The 16,753-nt window shown below is 43.0% G+C and overlaps 1 protein-coding gene across 1 annotated transcript in view; it reads right to left on the bottom strand.

Annotated features, from left to right (window-relative positions):
• LOC117354848 (collagen alpha-1(IX) chain-like) overlaps positions 1-2,870 on the bottom strand; it is an 89,087-nt gene extending 86,217 nt beyond the window's left edge. Inside the window, exon 1 of the mRNA XM_033932815.1 lies at positions 2,732-2,870. Within this exon, the coding sequence (XP_033788706.1) occupies positions 2,732-2,870 (139 nt within the window). The remainder of the gene's footprint in view (positions 1-2,731) is intronic.
• Positions 2,871-16,753: the final 13,883 nt, after the last annotated feature.

Here is a 16,753-nt window from a genome sequence, read left to right as displayed (position 1 = left end):
AGCAATTTGACTTTCTGTGCTTCTGACTTTGGACATTTTGTGGGAAACGTCCAAATCAGACTTAAGACATCTTTTTTGAAAATGGCCCCCACACCTAATTTTCTTGTGTATGGGGCAAAAACACCTTGAGTTTCTATTATGGCTCTCTGTACCTGAATTATACCCAGAACTGTCTTGGCCATTGATGTAAATGAGCTGTGAAGGAAGCAGCACACTAATTAGGAGCCAAGCCCCAGTCTCTCTCCTCTTTACACATGAAACCTGAAAAATATTTCAGAAAAGAAAATGAAAGTCCATCAGTTCAATAATCAGTACATTTTCAATAACATTATAGTCTGAATTACTTCTATAGATCTAAGGATAACTTTCCATATTAGGGCCAATCTGAAGTTATGCATCTAAGATTGGATATATGGTAGCAATTCTGTAAACTGGCACCTTCTTTTTAAACATAGAAACATGGTTGTAGATAAAGGCCACATGATCCATCTATTCTGCCCATCCACAGTAACCATTGTCTCTTCCTCTCTATAACAGATCCCATGTGCCTATCCCAGGCTTTCTTGAATTCAGACACAGTTTCTGTCTCCCTCACCTCTTCCGGGAGACTGTTCCACGCATCTACCACCCTTTCTGTAAAAAAGTATTTCCTTAGATTACTCCTGAGCCTATCGCCTCTTAACTTCATCCTATGCCCTCTCATTCCAGAGCTTCCTTTCAAATGAAAGAGATTTGACTGATGCGCATTTACATCACATAGATATTTAAATGTCTCTATCATATCTCCCCTCTCCTGCCCTTCCTCCAAAGTAACAAGCAAAAAACAAAAGGAATTGACCCCCAAATATTCACAAAGAAGAAAATCCAGAGAAAACCAAAAAAAACTCTGTGGAGTGACGATGTTCCTAAATGGACTTTATTTGAATGTATCAAAGTTCCAAAGGTACACTAAAATCATCCACATAAAATAATTCCATCCATATAAAAGTAAATCATCCACATAAGAGCCTTAAAGGACCTAGTCCGCTAGGGATACAGGACCCAACACGGTCCGCGTTTCGACAAAAATGCAAATGCAAGCAGTGTCTCACTTCCGGCTCACCACACAATTGTTTCCCACGTACTCATCTTTATAGGACCCCCAGGGACCCCTGAAGAAGACTTTTTGTCAAAACGCGGACCGTGTTGGGTCCTGTATCCCTAGCGGACTAGGTCCTTTAAGGCTCTTATGTGGATGATTTACTTTTATGTAGATGGAATTATTTTATGTGGATGATTTTAGTGTACCTTTGGAACTCTGATATTTCAAATAAAGTCCATTTAGGAACATTGTCACTCCACAGAGTTTTTTTGGTCTTCCTCCAAAGTATACAGATTGAGATCTTTAAGGCTGTCCCCATACGCCTTATGACAAAGACCATGCACCATTTTAGTAGCTTTTCCCTGGACCGACTCCCATCCTTTTTATATCTTTTTGAAGGTGCGGCCTCCAGAATTGTACACAATATTCTAAATGAGGTCTCACTGAAGTCTTATACAGGGGCATCAGTACCTCTTTATTACTACTGGTCATACCTTTCCCTATACATCCTAGCATCCTACTAGCTTTCGCTGTCACCTTTTCAACTTGTTTGATCATCACATACAATCATACCCAAGTCTCGCTCTTCTGTCAAGCACATAAGTTCTTCACCCCCTAAACTATACCATTCTCATGTTTTTTTGCAGCCGAAAACATGACCTTGCATTTCTTAGCATTAAATTTTAACTGCAAAGCTTTGTCAGGTCTTTCTTCATGTTATTCACACCATCCGGGATGTCTACCCTATTGCAGATTTTGTTGTCATCTGCAAAGAGGCAAATTTTACCCGACAACCCTGCAACAATATCACTTATAAAAAATGTTAAAAAGAACAGGCCCAAGAACAGAACCTTGAGGCACACCACTGGTAACATCCCTTTCCTCAGAAAGTTTTTTTCATTCAGAGACTAGTTAAGCTCTGGAACGCATTTTTTGGTTTTGGTAAGAGCAGATAGCATAGCTGGTTTTAGGAAAGGTTTGGACAATTTCCTGGAGGAAAAGTCCATAGTCTGTTATTGAGAAAGACATGTGGGAAGCCACTGCTTGCCCTGGATTGGTAGCATGGAATATTGCTACTCCTTGGGTTTTGGCTAGGTACTGGTGACCTGGATTGGCCACCATGGGAATGGGCTACTAGGCTTGATGGACCATTGGTCTGACCCAGTAGGGATATTCATATGTTGTTATGTAGAACATTAATTTAAAGCAAGTTTATCATTGGTCCAGAAATATAGAATACAGTTCTGGAAAAATATATATGTAAGATAAAATAGCACCAGAGCCTCATGGCCTCTGGTCTTGCATTGTAAAATATATCATGACTTATCTTAATGGTGATTTTTCATTTTTATATTATGTGATGTATATGTGCTAGGAAGATGCTGGATTATTTTATGCTAGTGGTCTTGAGCCTGGTAATGGATGAGCAGGGTAAAAATGTGATCCAGTAATTGCATTTAATTAACATGCTATGCATTCAACAACTTATCTTTAATTAATTTACTATCATCAACAACATTGAATTATTTGCCAAACTAATAACAAAAAGAACAGATTAAGCTTTAAACAGAAGAGGCTTATTGAATAGCCAGTTAAATGGCGCTGGCGAGTCTCTCCCTGGAGTAGATGAAAGGCAAAGTTCCCACCAACGCTGGACATTCCACGCCTGAGGGAAGTTCTGTCTTGGAATGCCTTCTACAAACAGCAGCACCACAAAAGCAGGGTTCAGCACAGCACAGATGGTCTGCAGAAGCTGTTTTCTCTCTCCAACACGTGAAACAAACCTCATTGCCGCTGCTCCGCACCCTGACAGGTTTATTATTGTGGACCCCTAATGAAAAATAATACATACTGAAGAAAAAGATAAAAAGAATTAGTATAAATGATTACTGTTTTTGTTTTGTGGAGGTTTTTTTTTTTTTTTACAGACCCATGATGATACGGGTTCCAACGGGCGCCTTGTGGGCTCAAGAACCAAGGTATTGAGAACTGTTTTTCTTCACTTTGTCTTTTATGATTTATACGTCTCAGTTCCGTTTGTTTGAATGGTGGTCCCGTTAATACTTATAAACTATACATTTTCATTCTGATAGGTTAGGAATGCACCATCTTATATATCCAATGAGAAGATCCATGAGTAAATGATGCTATTATGCTAAATACAAAAATGGCTGCAGCCGTATTTCCTGAGGTAACATAACAAAATTTCTTATATACCACAGCTACCTCGCAGTTCTGTGCGGTTAACAAAAATGAAAATACAAGTATACACGGTATAAACACACTTAATTAAAATATTTACCAAATAGATCAGTCTTCATAAATTTTCTAAATGCCAAATAAGAAGTAGAGACAGAAAGATACAAACTGACACCATAAAGGGGTAATTCTAGAAGTGAGTATCTAACGGCTTCTTTTACAAAGCCGTGCTAGCGGCTGTGCTGCGCTAACGGCCCCGAAGACCATAGAGATTTAAAGGGCTTCGGGGCTGTTGCCACTAGCGCAGCTTTGTAAAAGAGGCTGTAAGTGCCCAGATTCCATTATAGAGTACCAGTGTAACCCAGCATAAGAATAGCCACACTGGGTCAGACCAGTGGTCCATCCAGCCCAGTATTCTGTTTCCACAGTAGCCAATCTAGGTCATAAAGTACCAGGCAGAAACCCAAATTGTAGCAAAATTCCATGCTACCGATCCCAGGGCAAACAGTCCCGGTCCGACAAACCTCCCTGCCCTGTGGCAGGCAATGTCTAAACTGCCTTCTTACGGTAGCCGGAGCGTTGTAATTGCATATGGCTGCTGTAAAGGTCGTCTCTGACATAACCGGAAATTGCATCAGAAACGACCTTTATGGTAGCCATATGCAACTACAACGCTCCGGCTGCTGTAAGAAGGCAGTTTAGACATCGCCAGCCACAGGGCAGGGAGGTTTGTCGGACCGGGCCTGTTGGGGTGTGTGTGTGAAAGCGCCATGAAGGTAAGGGGGGGGGGGTGAAAGCACCATGAAGGTAAGGGGCAGGGAGGGAGAAAGGGAGGGAAGGTGGGTGGAGAGGAAAAGACGCTGAAGGGAAATGGGTAAAACAGAGGAAGGAAAAGGATGCTGAAAGCACATGGGGAAGACAGAGGGGGAGAAGGACGCTGAAAGCACACGGGGAAGACAGAGGGGGAGAAGGACGCTGAAAGCACACGGGGAAGACAGAGGGAGAGAAGGACGCTGAAAGCACATGGGGAAGACAGAGGGAGAGAAAGACGCTGAAAACACATGGGGAAGACAGAGTGGGGAGAAGACGCTGAAGAGAAATGGGGAACAGAGAGTGGGGAGAAGATGCTGGAAGGGAATAAGACAGAGATGCCAGACTATGGGTGGGGGAAGAAGATGAGTGCCAGACCAATTTGGAAGGGGGGGGGAGAAAGGGAGAGTCACAGTAACAGAGCAAATGGAAGACGCAGAGAGAAGAGAGACACTGGATGGAAGGAATTGAATGAGAAGATGAGGAAAGCAGAAACCAGACAACAAAGGTAGAAAAAAAATTCTATTTCTTTTTTTTTTTTTTTGCTTCAGGATAAAAGTAGTATATTAGTTGTGTTGCTAAAAATTTATAAACAAAGCCCTGCCAGTTGAACATCTCTTTGTCCAGTTCAGCAGCCAGAACTTTGATTTATAAGGAAGGAATAAGCTAAATATTGCAGTACTGAGGCTTGTATGGATGCTGCTGGGATGGTGATGGGGTGGTGAAGGGAATAGCGGTGACGGAGCGGTGAAGGGGACGGTGCAGTGACGGGGACAGATTTTTTCCCCATGTTATTCTCTAGTGCTCATGTTAAGAGCTTCCCTCTGACTCAGCTTCCTGTTTCCGCTTTTGACTGAGCACTGTGTTGCCGATCTGAAGTTCTGTTGATGCCAGGGGTAGAAGGAGGCCCGTTGCCGATCTTAAGTGTCATCGCGGGGGGGGGGGGGGGGTGTTGGCGATCTTGTTGCCAAAATCGTAAAGGTGAGGAAGGGAGAAAGATGGGCCTGTGGTGGATGGAGAGATTGAGAGAAGGGGGCAGATGATAGAAGTGGGGAGAAAGGGAGAGAAGGGGCAGATGATGGAAGTGGAGAGAAGGGGGATAGAGAAGAGGGCAGATGATGGAAGTGGGGAGAAAGGGGAGAGAGAAGAGGGCAGATGATGGAAGTGGGGAGAAAGAGAGAGAAGGGGCAGATGATGGAAGTGGGGAGAAGGGGGATAGAGAAGAGGGCAGATGATGGAAGTGGGGAGAAGGGAGAGGAAATGCTGAATGAAAGTGGAGAAAGAGAACACATACTGGATGGAAAGAGGGATAAAGAAAAAGGACATATGTTGGTTGGGGGAAGAATATAGAGTTAGTGAGATAATGGAGGGGTGAAGGAAAGGGGTGGCATGCTGTGGGTAGACATAGTGAAAAGAGGGAAACTGAGGACTGCATAGTAAGAAAGAATTAATTTAGACGGAGGCAGAAAATAAAGAAGGAAGACCAGAGAAGGGAAAAGAGAGAGGAGAGAGAGAGATGCCAGAGAACAGGGAAGGAGACAGAGATATCAGATCTGAGTGGAGGAAATGAGAAGAGAGAGATGCTAAAAACCACAGGGGGGAGGGAAAGAGAGATGAAAGGAGAAAGATGCCAGACCATGAGGGAACAGAGGGAAGATGAAGAATGCCAGACCAAAGGGGGGGGGGTTTAGAGGAGAGATGGAGGGGGAGACAGACAGTTTCTGGAAGGGGCAGACAGTGGATGGAATGGGCAGATGCTGGATTGAAGAGACAGGGCAGACACTGGAAGGAAAAGAGTGAAAAGAAGATTGAAAGCAGAAACCAGAGACAACAAAAGGTAGAAAAAAATCATTTTATTTCTATTTTGCCATTAGAATACAGGTATATCAGATTTGAAATATATATCCTGCTAGAGACATAACTGGGGACTGCAAAGCCCAGGCAGTGCTTCTAGCTGGCTTAAGGCTCTCTCGGACCAGGGGACAGTTGCCCTAGTTGCACTCCCCTAACACTATTCCTGTCATGTGTGACTGCAGTATTCTGTTAGCATGATATTTCTGTGTAGCATTCTATAATAAATTGGCTTGTTCAGTTTTCTTGATAATAGAGGGGATATATGTGGAGAGGGGAGACAGGGGTTTTGTTGGTCCTTGCCCTGTATATTTATATTTATAAAATGACAATTGTACAGAATATTGTTTCTTTTTATACTTTAATAAAATATGTTCAATATAAAATCATAACTGAGACTTGTGTGGATGGGATCAGATGGTTTGCGGGGACTGAGCTTGCGGAGATGGGGAGGAAATGTGTTTTTTAAAATTTCTTTCTTAGTAGTTTGCCAGTCCACAAAATAATTCTTTTATTTCTGCCGGTCCACGGGTGTAAAAAGGTTGAAAAACACTTCTCTAGAGCAGAGTCGGCAGCTGCGCTGAGGTGCAGGAAGGCCCCCCCGATGACTCGTCTGACGGCTTTGCTCAAGAAGAAGTAAGTTATGTCGGAGTCATTGCGGGTCCTTGCCACAACTCCCTGCGTCTGCCGGGTCAACCCCCTCAGACGTAACTTACTTCTTCCAGAGCAAAGCCTGGAGTCATCGCGGGACCTTCCAGCATGTGACTACAGACTCTGCTTCAGAGCTAGTATGTTGGAGTGGGGTGGACCGGCAGCCGGCAGCTACAGTCATCGCGAGTAAGGAGCATGACTGCTGGAATGAAAGAGTGGTGCAGGGAGAGAAAGGGGGCATGGTGGTATGGAAGGGTGGTGCACAGGGAAAGGGGAGAGAGACATAAGGGGGATGGATACTGGATGGAATTGGATTGGAGGGAAAGAAAGGGGGCAGATGCTGATTGAAGAGGGGTGGATGGAGAGAGAAAGGGCAGACATTGGATGGTAGTGTGGCGGGTAGAGGGGAAGCCTATGCTGGATGGAAGTGCAGATGGGAGAGATAAGGGAGCAAATGCAGGAAGGAAATGGGAGGAGAGAAAAAGAGGAGCAGATGATGGAAGTGGACAGAGAGAGAAGGAACTAGATGGAAGGGGTAGAGAAAAAGGGCACATGATGGAAGGAGGGGATAAATAAAAGGAGGGCACATGATGGGGGGAAAAGGATTTAGTTAGAGAAATACTGGAGGGGGTGAGGGAAAGAGTTGGCAAGCTGTAGGTAGACAGTAAAAAAGGAAATTAATGAGAGGGTAGTAAGAACGTAATCTAGATGGATGCAGAAAATAAATTGAAAAAGAAAATGAGGGAAGAAAGGGATTGTAGAAGAGAGGTGTGGGAGAGGGAAGGAGAGGAGAGAGATGCTAGACCAATGGGGGTGAAAGGAGAGATGGAAGGGGGAGGCATACAGTTTCTGGAAGGGGCATAGAAGAGAAGATGCCATATAGGGGCAGAGAGATGGCAGACAATGGATGGAAGGAAGAGAGTAACAAGAAGATGAGGAAAGCAGAAACCAGAGAAGACATAGGTAGAACAAAAATTTTCTATTTATTTATTGATTTAGGAGACATGTGTCACTGTTTCTGTGGTGTTGCATTGTATGCAGAGTCCAGCTTCTTGCTGGTTCAATTTAACCTTTCTCTATGTATTTCTATTTTATCCCCCCTTTTATAAAACTGTGGAGCGTTTTTCAGCACCAGCTGTGATGGTAGCAGCTCTGATGCTCAGAATTCCATGAGCGTCAGAGCTGTTACCACCATGGCTAAAATCCACACTACAGTTTTGTAAAAGGGGGAGGGGTTAGTTTGTGATGACATTCCATACTAGGCGAAGGTGTTTTCTGTGTTCTGTGTGTTCGAAAGACATGGTTTTCTGTTAGGATTGATGGTGTAGGATTGATCTATACTAGTCTGGTTTGTTTAGTTTTACAATGGGTGTATTGCTGTTGTACTGCTCACTGCAGTATGTAAGATGCTGCCTTTTCCTAGGTACTCATGTGTGACGTGTGGCTTGTTACTAAAAATCATGTTTTTCGTACAGATTGGGGGGGGTGCCAAAAAATGATGGGCCCCGGGTATCACATATGCTAGGTACGCCACTGCAGGTATCCCAAGTAAGGTTTGTGAACTTTAAAAATGAATAAGAATGAAAATACCCCTCAACCACTCTCTCCCATCCCTGACAACTCTGGTCAGCATCCCTCTCTCCTCCACAGCTCAACAGCAGCCACCCCTCTACCTTGTATAAACCTAGCTCTCCTTAGTCCACCCAGCCTCTGCATCCCAGCTTAGCACTGCCTGTCTAACTTGCTAAATAAAAAATAAAAGTAAGCTGGGCTGTGGATTTTGGTATCCTTTGTCTCCAGTGCTCTGAGCTAGGGCCTCCCCTGACTCCTGGCTTAAGCTGTCAGCCTACCAAGAAACTCCTGGTAACAGGTCCCCTCATACTCCAACAGACTTCAGAGAATGACATGGAGGTCCCCATCCATGCAGTCTCTGTCTCTGTCCTGCCCCATCCCTGCAAACTCTGTCCTCATTTGCATACTTGAACACTTACAATTTTATATTTAAATCTTTTTATTAAAAGTATAAAAAAGGACAATATTCTGTACAACTATTTATAAATCACAAACAGAGCCTTCCATTTCAATTTGGTTTTGGTACCACCTTCCCAAAGATTCAGTTGCCTATGTTTTAATATCAACTGGGCAGGTAATTAGATTGTTTGTTAGGCCTGAGTGTAGAAGAGAACCTACACTGTGTAGTGGATGAACAGGAAACTAAATGCCTATTAAGTGTTGGAAATGCTTCTTGATGCCAGCATTAATGGATGAATCGGTTGCAGTAACAGTAAGATGCTTAAGCAACCGGGCACATAATGGAAGGACGTTGCAGATGGTAGGAGTCTGATCAGCAGACAGGACTCTTGCAGCCACATCAAAGACAGACAAGATACAAATGATGTCATTTAACAGTAGTTCATTTAAATCCATAACCAGCTTCTGCAGGTGTTTTTTTTTAATCATTGAATTCAGTTGTCAATTTCTAAGATGTTTAAAGATTTTACATATTAATACTAGTCTCAAGTTTTTAGAGAATGATATGGGGACAAAGTTTATCCCTGTCCCCTTCCCCATCCCCTTCCAACAGGATTGTCTCTGTCCCCACCTCTTGGTTAACTGCAGGTATCTGTCCTCATGTCATTCTCTATCAACCCAGAATATCCCTGGCAAGTCCACTCCCCATTTTAGGAGTTTCCCTCCAGCAGACCACCTCCCATTCAGAAAATTCCCCTGGTAATTTCTTCTAACCACTGGCTGACTTTTCCCTCTATGAGGAAGACCATTCCCGATAGCAAATCCTAGCCTGCTCAGCAAGTCCCACCAGCAGTATACTTCTTGGGAGCCACCCTGGCAACAACATCCTACTGCAGATTCCCCCCAAATGGACCCTTTCACTTCCTCTCCCATAATTATCCTTTATTTTGGCAAATAACAAAATAAGAAAGAGCTCTATGCCCTACAACCATAAGAACATAAGAATAGACCAATGGTCGATCCAGCCCAGTATCCTGTTTCCACAGTGGCCAATCCAGGTCACAAGTACCTGGCAGAAACCCAAATAGTATCAACATTCCATGCTCCCGGTCCCAGGGCAAGCAGTGGCTTCCCCCCATGTCTATCTCAATAGCAGGCTATGGATTTCTCCTCCAGGAACTTACCCAAACTTTTGTTAAACCAAGACATTCTAACCACTGTTATCACATCCTCTGGACAAGAGTCCCAGATCTTAACTATTGAGTGAAAACAATTAATTCTATTTGGTTCAAAAGTATTTCGAATCACTTTTACACCACTCAGGATTTTGCAAACTTCTATTGAACGCAATGAAAGTACGAAGGACAGGCTGAGACATTTGGGTTTTACTTGCATTGAAAGCAATGGAAGTAAAAACCGGATATTTCAATCCAGCCTCCTTTTTCAGGAGCCGTATGGTAACCCTAGTCTTTCCTCATAAGAGAGGAGTTCCATCCCCTCACAATCAAACTGGTGTTGAAAGATATCAGTGCAATAGTCATTGTCTGGCAATGCAGCAAAGTGCAGAACTTTCTTCTGTCTCATTTTTTTTTTTCTATGTCGGGGGTGTCTTGTTGCCAGGGAGGGGAGTGTTATTTAGGAACTCTCAGGACAGGCAGGAAAGCTGAAGAGTGGGGATGGGAAGCTAACATACTTTCATTTTGGGCAGGTTAGAATGGGGGTGGGGGGGATAGAGATATTGAATGCACAATACAAATTTAATATCTGTTCAAAAAAAGATGTTAAATTCTAGGACTTAGCATATATACACAAAAATGCAATGGAAAGACAGCATACAAACATGAATACTAAACCAGTCTCCAAGGAGCAGTCTTAACAGGACTCATCCAACACATAATTACTCAACCTTTCAATGACTTAAGTGTTTCAGAAAACTTCACAGAATCTATGCAACACAGTAGATTTATCATTAAACCCTTCATGGTAGATTACTGTTGCATTAAGCTCATTGTCTCCAGATTTAGGAAATAATGCTACTTGAAAAACAGTGAAAGAAAATCACAAAATGTTACTCTAGCTATGATTCCCCCCTCCCCCCCATTGTCATCATTAGAGAAAAAGTGAGTAAATCGGGTTTTTACTCGGCTCTGTAGCAGAGACCCTTCATATTCTCAGAGCAGTTAAGAATCTTAGCCTCACGTTCACCTTAGCACTATGGTGGGAAACTCAAACAGAGAATTGCACACATGCTTCTACAAGAATGATTAGATTCATGCACTATAGCGGTTTGGTACAAAGAAGTTCATTTATACTTTCAAGGAGTTGCACTTTTTCTTATATGTTCAATGCAGTTTCTAACCTAATATATAGGCAATGACCATGTAAAAAAAATACAGTAGAATCCAAAAAATAAAATCACTAAGGGTTTCTTTTAGCAAAATGCTTTGAGCAGTTAGCATATGGTAACTCCTAGCACACAGCTGTGTACAGGCATGATGACACATTTTACTTATACACTAAGGGGCTCATAATCAATATAAAAATACTTCTAAAATCCCGCCCAAGTCGGCACTTGGACAACCTAATAGACAGGTCGTCCAAGTCCCGATAATCGAAATGGGTTTTTAGACGCAGCTAGAAACTTTGTAGGCCTCTGAATCCCGCTGTATGCCCAGAGCAGAAAGGGACGTTTTTGAAGGAGTGGTGAGGGCAGGAGGTGGGCCGAAATAAACTTAGGCGTACTGCAGGGATAATCAGAAGTTTTACGAGGCTGCCTGGACAGAACTTATACGTTGTGAGTTACACGATATAAAACCAGGTCTAAGGGCAGATTCTGTATAGGACATCTGGTCTCAGAAGCTGCCTAAGTGTCTTTTGAGATTCGCACATGGGGTCCTATATAGAATCACCTAACACCACGATTCTCTAACTGGTGTCTATGTCACCCCCATAGGGGGTGGCCTAAGGGAGCTGACCAATTCGAATCTTAGGCCACTCCCAGCATATCCTAGAATGCTTAGGCGTGAATCCCCTCCTATAGGAGGGGCTTTAAGTGCCTAGACCAATCAGGGCCTTAGGCTCCTCCCTGGTGCGTCCCGTGATGCTCCGGGAAGGGGTAGGCCCTCCATTCATTGGAAGCGGGCCTACTGGCTGGAGGGAGGAAGCATCCCTCTGGCTGGTCAACTTAAAAAAGGTACTGTGAGGTCCATGTGGGCTTGGTGGGGGAGCATGCCCTTTGGTTGGGGGAGGGTGTACCAGCAGGAGGGACTGGGCATCCCTCCTGCCGATGATCTTAGGGGGGTACCAGCAGGAGGGACTAGGCATCCCTCCTGCCAGTGATCTTAAAGGGGTGGGGATACTGGCAAGAGGGACTGGGCATCCTTTCTGCCCATGATCTTAGGGGTTTGGGGGATTCTGGCAGCAGGGATTGGACATCCCTCCTGCCGGTAGATGTCTGTGTGAGGTGGCAGCAGGAGGGACTGGGCATTCCATGACTAAAAGGTCTTGTTCTAGGCATTTAGGACTTGGATGAATTTTTGTTTGAAAATGCGGTAGACATAGTGGCAGTCTGGGAGATTAAACGCCTGGACGTACAGGTAGACAATTTTCGAAAAATAAAATATTTGGTCACCTCTTGTTTTTCTGTGTTCTACCTTGAGGAGGTAGAATCTCCTGTTTGGGTGTATAGCTCACCAAATATGATCAGTGTAGCAAACATTTCTGACATAATTTTTTTTTTTTTTGCAATAAAATCAGTACATAGTTATGGTCTCTCCTGAGTGCTATAATAGTTGTGTGCAGCACACAAAGAGGTTCTTCTTCTGAATGTCTTATTAAGTACACTAAGTTCATGTACATTGCCTCTTTTCTCTAACATATGCCAGTTTAAATGCATTAATATTGTCACATATTGCCACACTCAGTGCCAAACTCAGTCTCACTTTGTTTCAGCCATGGACTCCAGTGCCTGTGACACCAGCCCTGGAAACACACATAACACAGACAATCATCTCAAAAACCTCTCCATTTGGAAAGACAATGAATACATTTTGTATTAGGTACAGATTGTAGGAGATGAACATTTGGGGGCTCCCATCACTTGCTCCAATTGGACAGCGAAACCAAGTTCTGAATTAAAATGATAAGCATTTAGCAAACATGGAAAGAGTGAACTCCATGCTGAGCATATTCTTTTGATCGTCAGTTTTCTAATCTCAATAAGCAAACACTAAGATTTAAGAGCAGAGCAATCTATTTATTTTCGATTAAATAAAATGCATTGTCACACCTGATTAACACACAAAGTCTGGTAAAAAGTTTAGCTGGGATTTCAAAAAGATTAAGCCATTATGCTTAAGTTTAAGGTCAGAGAGGCCCTTTCTTTGAATAGGGCATCTTCAAAAAAAGGACCTACAATATAGTATTTCAATTTGTAGGTACACGTCCATCACACTCCATGGATTGTTGCTTCGTTTAGAGCACAAGAATAGCCATACTCTTTCAGACCAATGGTTCATCTAGGCAAGTATCCTGTTTCCACAGTTGCCAATCCAGGTCACGAGTACCTGGCAGAAACACAAATAGTAGCAACATTCCATGCTACAGATCTCAAGGCAAGCAATGGCTTTGATCAGTTATATACATCGCACCCTGTAAAGAATCTTCATAGGTATTATATCATGCCAAGTCATCTACAGAACTCCTCGTATGAACTTTGGCCCAGATTCTCTAAATGGCATTGTTTTTGTATGCACCAGTAGGGCACCTAAGCTCAGTGAAAAATACTATTTAAACGCCGTTTTTCACTGATTTTCAAAGTGCCAGAATTGCATTACAGTGCCTAATGCCACTGTGGGCATTAAGCAATGCAAAGTGTCTGTGGAGGCACAATTCACGTCAGGGGTAGGAAAACTCTGGCCTACATTTCCAGTGCCTACCTTTGCCGGAGGCGCGATTCATTAACTGGCGCCTTCACGTGATCAACACATGACCAGCGGCTGCTTTTAAAATGGCCACCGACAATGGCGTCGGTTAGAGAATCTGGGCTTATGTGAGTCTAACTGCAGTTTCTAGACCATCCAGCCTTTTCCAGACTGGTCTCTGCAGGGCTCCTTACCATACAATTTAGTTTTAATATTTTACGATTGAGTAAATTGACATGCTTCAACATTACTGAACTCTAATGAGTCTCTACCCTAGGTTTCCAGTTCAACATGATACTGCATTGCATTTATGCACTAGATCTGAAAGGCTATTATATGTAGTCATTCTTTTTCAGGGCTAAATCCAAAGAGAAATGCAAATTAAGTAAAGTGAAACAAGACATATCTTACCTTTGCACTTGAATGTGTCATAACTTTCCTACGTGTATCTTCTCAAATGCAGCAGCAGTTCCAGGCATTAATGAATGTTTCCCTGTTAAAACTAGACTCTCATAATTATACCATTTATTTGTGATATGTCACCCTTTTGGATAATGTTGCTCTCTCTCTTTAACTCTATGATCTGGTAGTTCAAACCAGGATTTCCTTAGCTTTGCAGATCTAGCATCCGATTAAGGCTGAGCTTAGAAGACTCCAAGGTGGTGAGAAATTTTGGAGTTCTTCAACATAAATACCCTGACTTGGTCCCCTCCCAGCACAGAGCCCAGTGTATGCTTTAGCAGATATGTGGCATTATTTGTACGTCCACACTTGCTAAATACCTGGAAAGATTACTTGTTCAACTTGAAATGATAATTATTACAAAAACACAAGCTCTTAAAATTTTTATAACACCCGATGTGTCTCTGTTTAAAAGTAATAAAAATTAACTATGTTAGATGGCTGAAAATATAATCAATATTTTTATTTATCTATTTATTTAATTTATTTTCTATCAAGTTCTCACCAAAGAGCTCACTATAGGTTACAGGTTAACATACATAATATGCAGTTAACAGGTTACAATTTGCCATAGTACAGTACAAATTTTTGATGCAACTTTTATCCTAATTTGACACATACTAGGGATCCAATACCAATATACATAATGTACAGTTTACAAGATAAAATTTGACATACTTACAGTGCAAGATTTATCAATATCAGTTTTTATCTTATGTGACACATACAAATATACTTTAATATTTCTTTGTAATCTATTGGCGTTAGGCAGGGGAGTTAGGTGAAGAGGTATGTTTTTCTTGCTTTTGTAAAGTTGAGGAGTCCTTTAAGGGATCTGATCTGCGGGGGCAGTCTGAATTCAAGAAAGCCTGGGATAGGCACGTGGGATCTCTTGGAGAGAGGAAGAGATAATGGTTACTGCAGATGGGCAAACTAGATGGGCCATTTGGCCTTTACCTGCCGTCATGTTTCTATGTGGGAGTAGGAATGTCATTTGGAGGGAGGGGAAGCAGGGATGAAAAATAGGTGACAGCTATACAATTGGCCTAAAAGTTGTGGAGAGTGTACAGGGCCTGAGTGAAGAGAATGACACGGGGACAAATTTGTCCCTGTCCCCGCAGGAACTTAATTTCCCTGTCCCGTCCCTGTGAGTTTTGTCACTGTCGCTGTCCCTGCAAGCTCTGCCTTAACTGCACAAGCCTTAAACACTTATGATTTTAAAGTGTTTGAGGCTTGTGCAGATGAGGATGGACCTTGCAGGAATGGGGCAGGGCCAGGAAAAGAACTTGTGGGGATGGGAACATGAAATGAAATGGGGACAGGGAAAAATGTGTCCCCATTTCATTCTCTACCTGAGTGTGAGGGACCTATAAATGCACTCACTCAGCTGCCCCTTACTATCTCTCTTCACTTATTTCCCTCTATGATCCCCCCTGTGAGCTACACTCAGCTGGTAAGTCTGTGCCCTTCTCTTCAATTGCCAACTCCAGACTCTGTCCCTTCTGCCTTGCTGCACTATATGCTTGGAACAAGCTGCCCGAATCCCTTCGGCAGGCTCCGTCTCTAGCAGTCTTCAAGGCCCAGTTAAAAGCCAACCTCTTTGAGTGCTTTTGACTTCTCCTCGCACCTTGAGTTCTATATCCCCAACACTATATGTCACATCTATCTGTCCAAGTTAGAGTGTAAGGTCTTCTGAGCAAGGACTGTCTATAAATGTCAACATGTACAGTGCTGTGTAAGCCTTTCAGTGCTATATGTGATAAGTAGTAGTAGGGAGAGGCAGGGGCTGGGGGGTGTTTATAGGGGCCCAAGTCTTTGGGTGCGTAGAACATGGTATGTGAAGGATCATGGTATGGGGATCACTCCAAGTACAATGTAATGTGAGCTATCAATACATGTACCATCACAGAAAATGAGTGTGAATAGTTGATTTCTGGCAGCCTGTCTGGACCTTCATCACTCTTTGCTGGTCCTTTATCCACCTCAGGGTCAATTCTCTCCAATGGTTAATGTTTGGGCAGAGGCTGACAGCGATGTAATGCAAGATTGTGTAGCATGCAGCAGACCATAAATATCTGGTACACCTGTGGCCTGTAAAACAATTCTCCTCCAGAACCCTTTAAACAGTAGTACATGACAGCAGATAAAGGAGAATGATAAAGACCTGAATGTTTATTAAAAATACTGCCCTTCATATATAATCAGAGTGGTGTACATCAAAATTTAAAAGGGAAGGAAAAGAACTCCATAATAAATGACAGGAAAGCAAAAAGTTAAAAACAATAGTCATACATTTAAAATCCATCCAGCCTGCCCAACACTCACACTCATCAAATCATGACTAAACCAACAAGGAATGTGATATAAAATACCTGGTCAGTGGTTTGTATGGTTTTTTAAACTAAATTTCTGGGACATACACCATTAAAGGCCACTCGGCCCTGTCCAGATACTGGATTGAAGCCCACTCCAGCCTATCCAAATCCATCCTCTCATTTTCAGAAGAGACTGTAAAAGTCTGCCCAGCCCTGACCTCGTGCTCCCAGTAGTGGAGTTTCCGTCAAAGCCCTCGCCAACCCACCCTAAACTGACCGAGGACACAAACCGCACAAGTCTGCCTGGCACCAGCTTAGTTCCACACAGCCGGAGTCACCATCTAAGCCATTTGACACATGCAACCATTTTAAATTTAACCATTTTCTAATTAGAGATCCTCTGTGCTATGGTATTTCAATGTGCCCCGTTGTACCGCTCCTCTGCAAGATTCTCAGGTGTCACTATGGGGGTCATGAGCCAGGGGCATTGT

Source organism: Geotrypetes seraphini, chromosome 2 (assembly GCF_902459505.1).
Source record: "Geotrypetes seraphini chromosome 2, aGeoSer1.1, whole genome shotgun sequence".
Lineage (NCBI taxonomy): Eukaryota > Metazoa > Chordata > Amphibia > Gymnophiona > Dermophiidae > Geotrypetes > Geotrypetes seraphini.
This window is presented reverse-complemented; position numbering and strand designations above follow the sequence as displayed.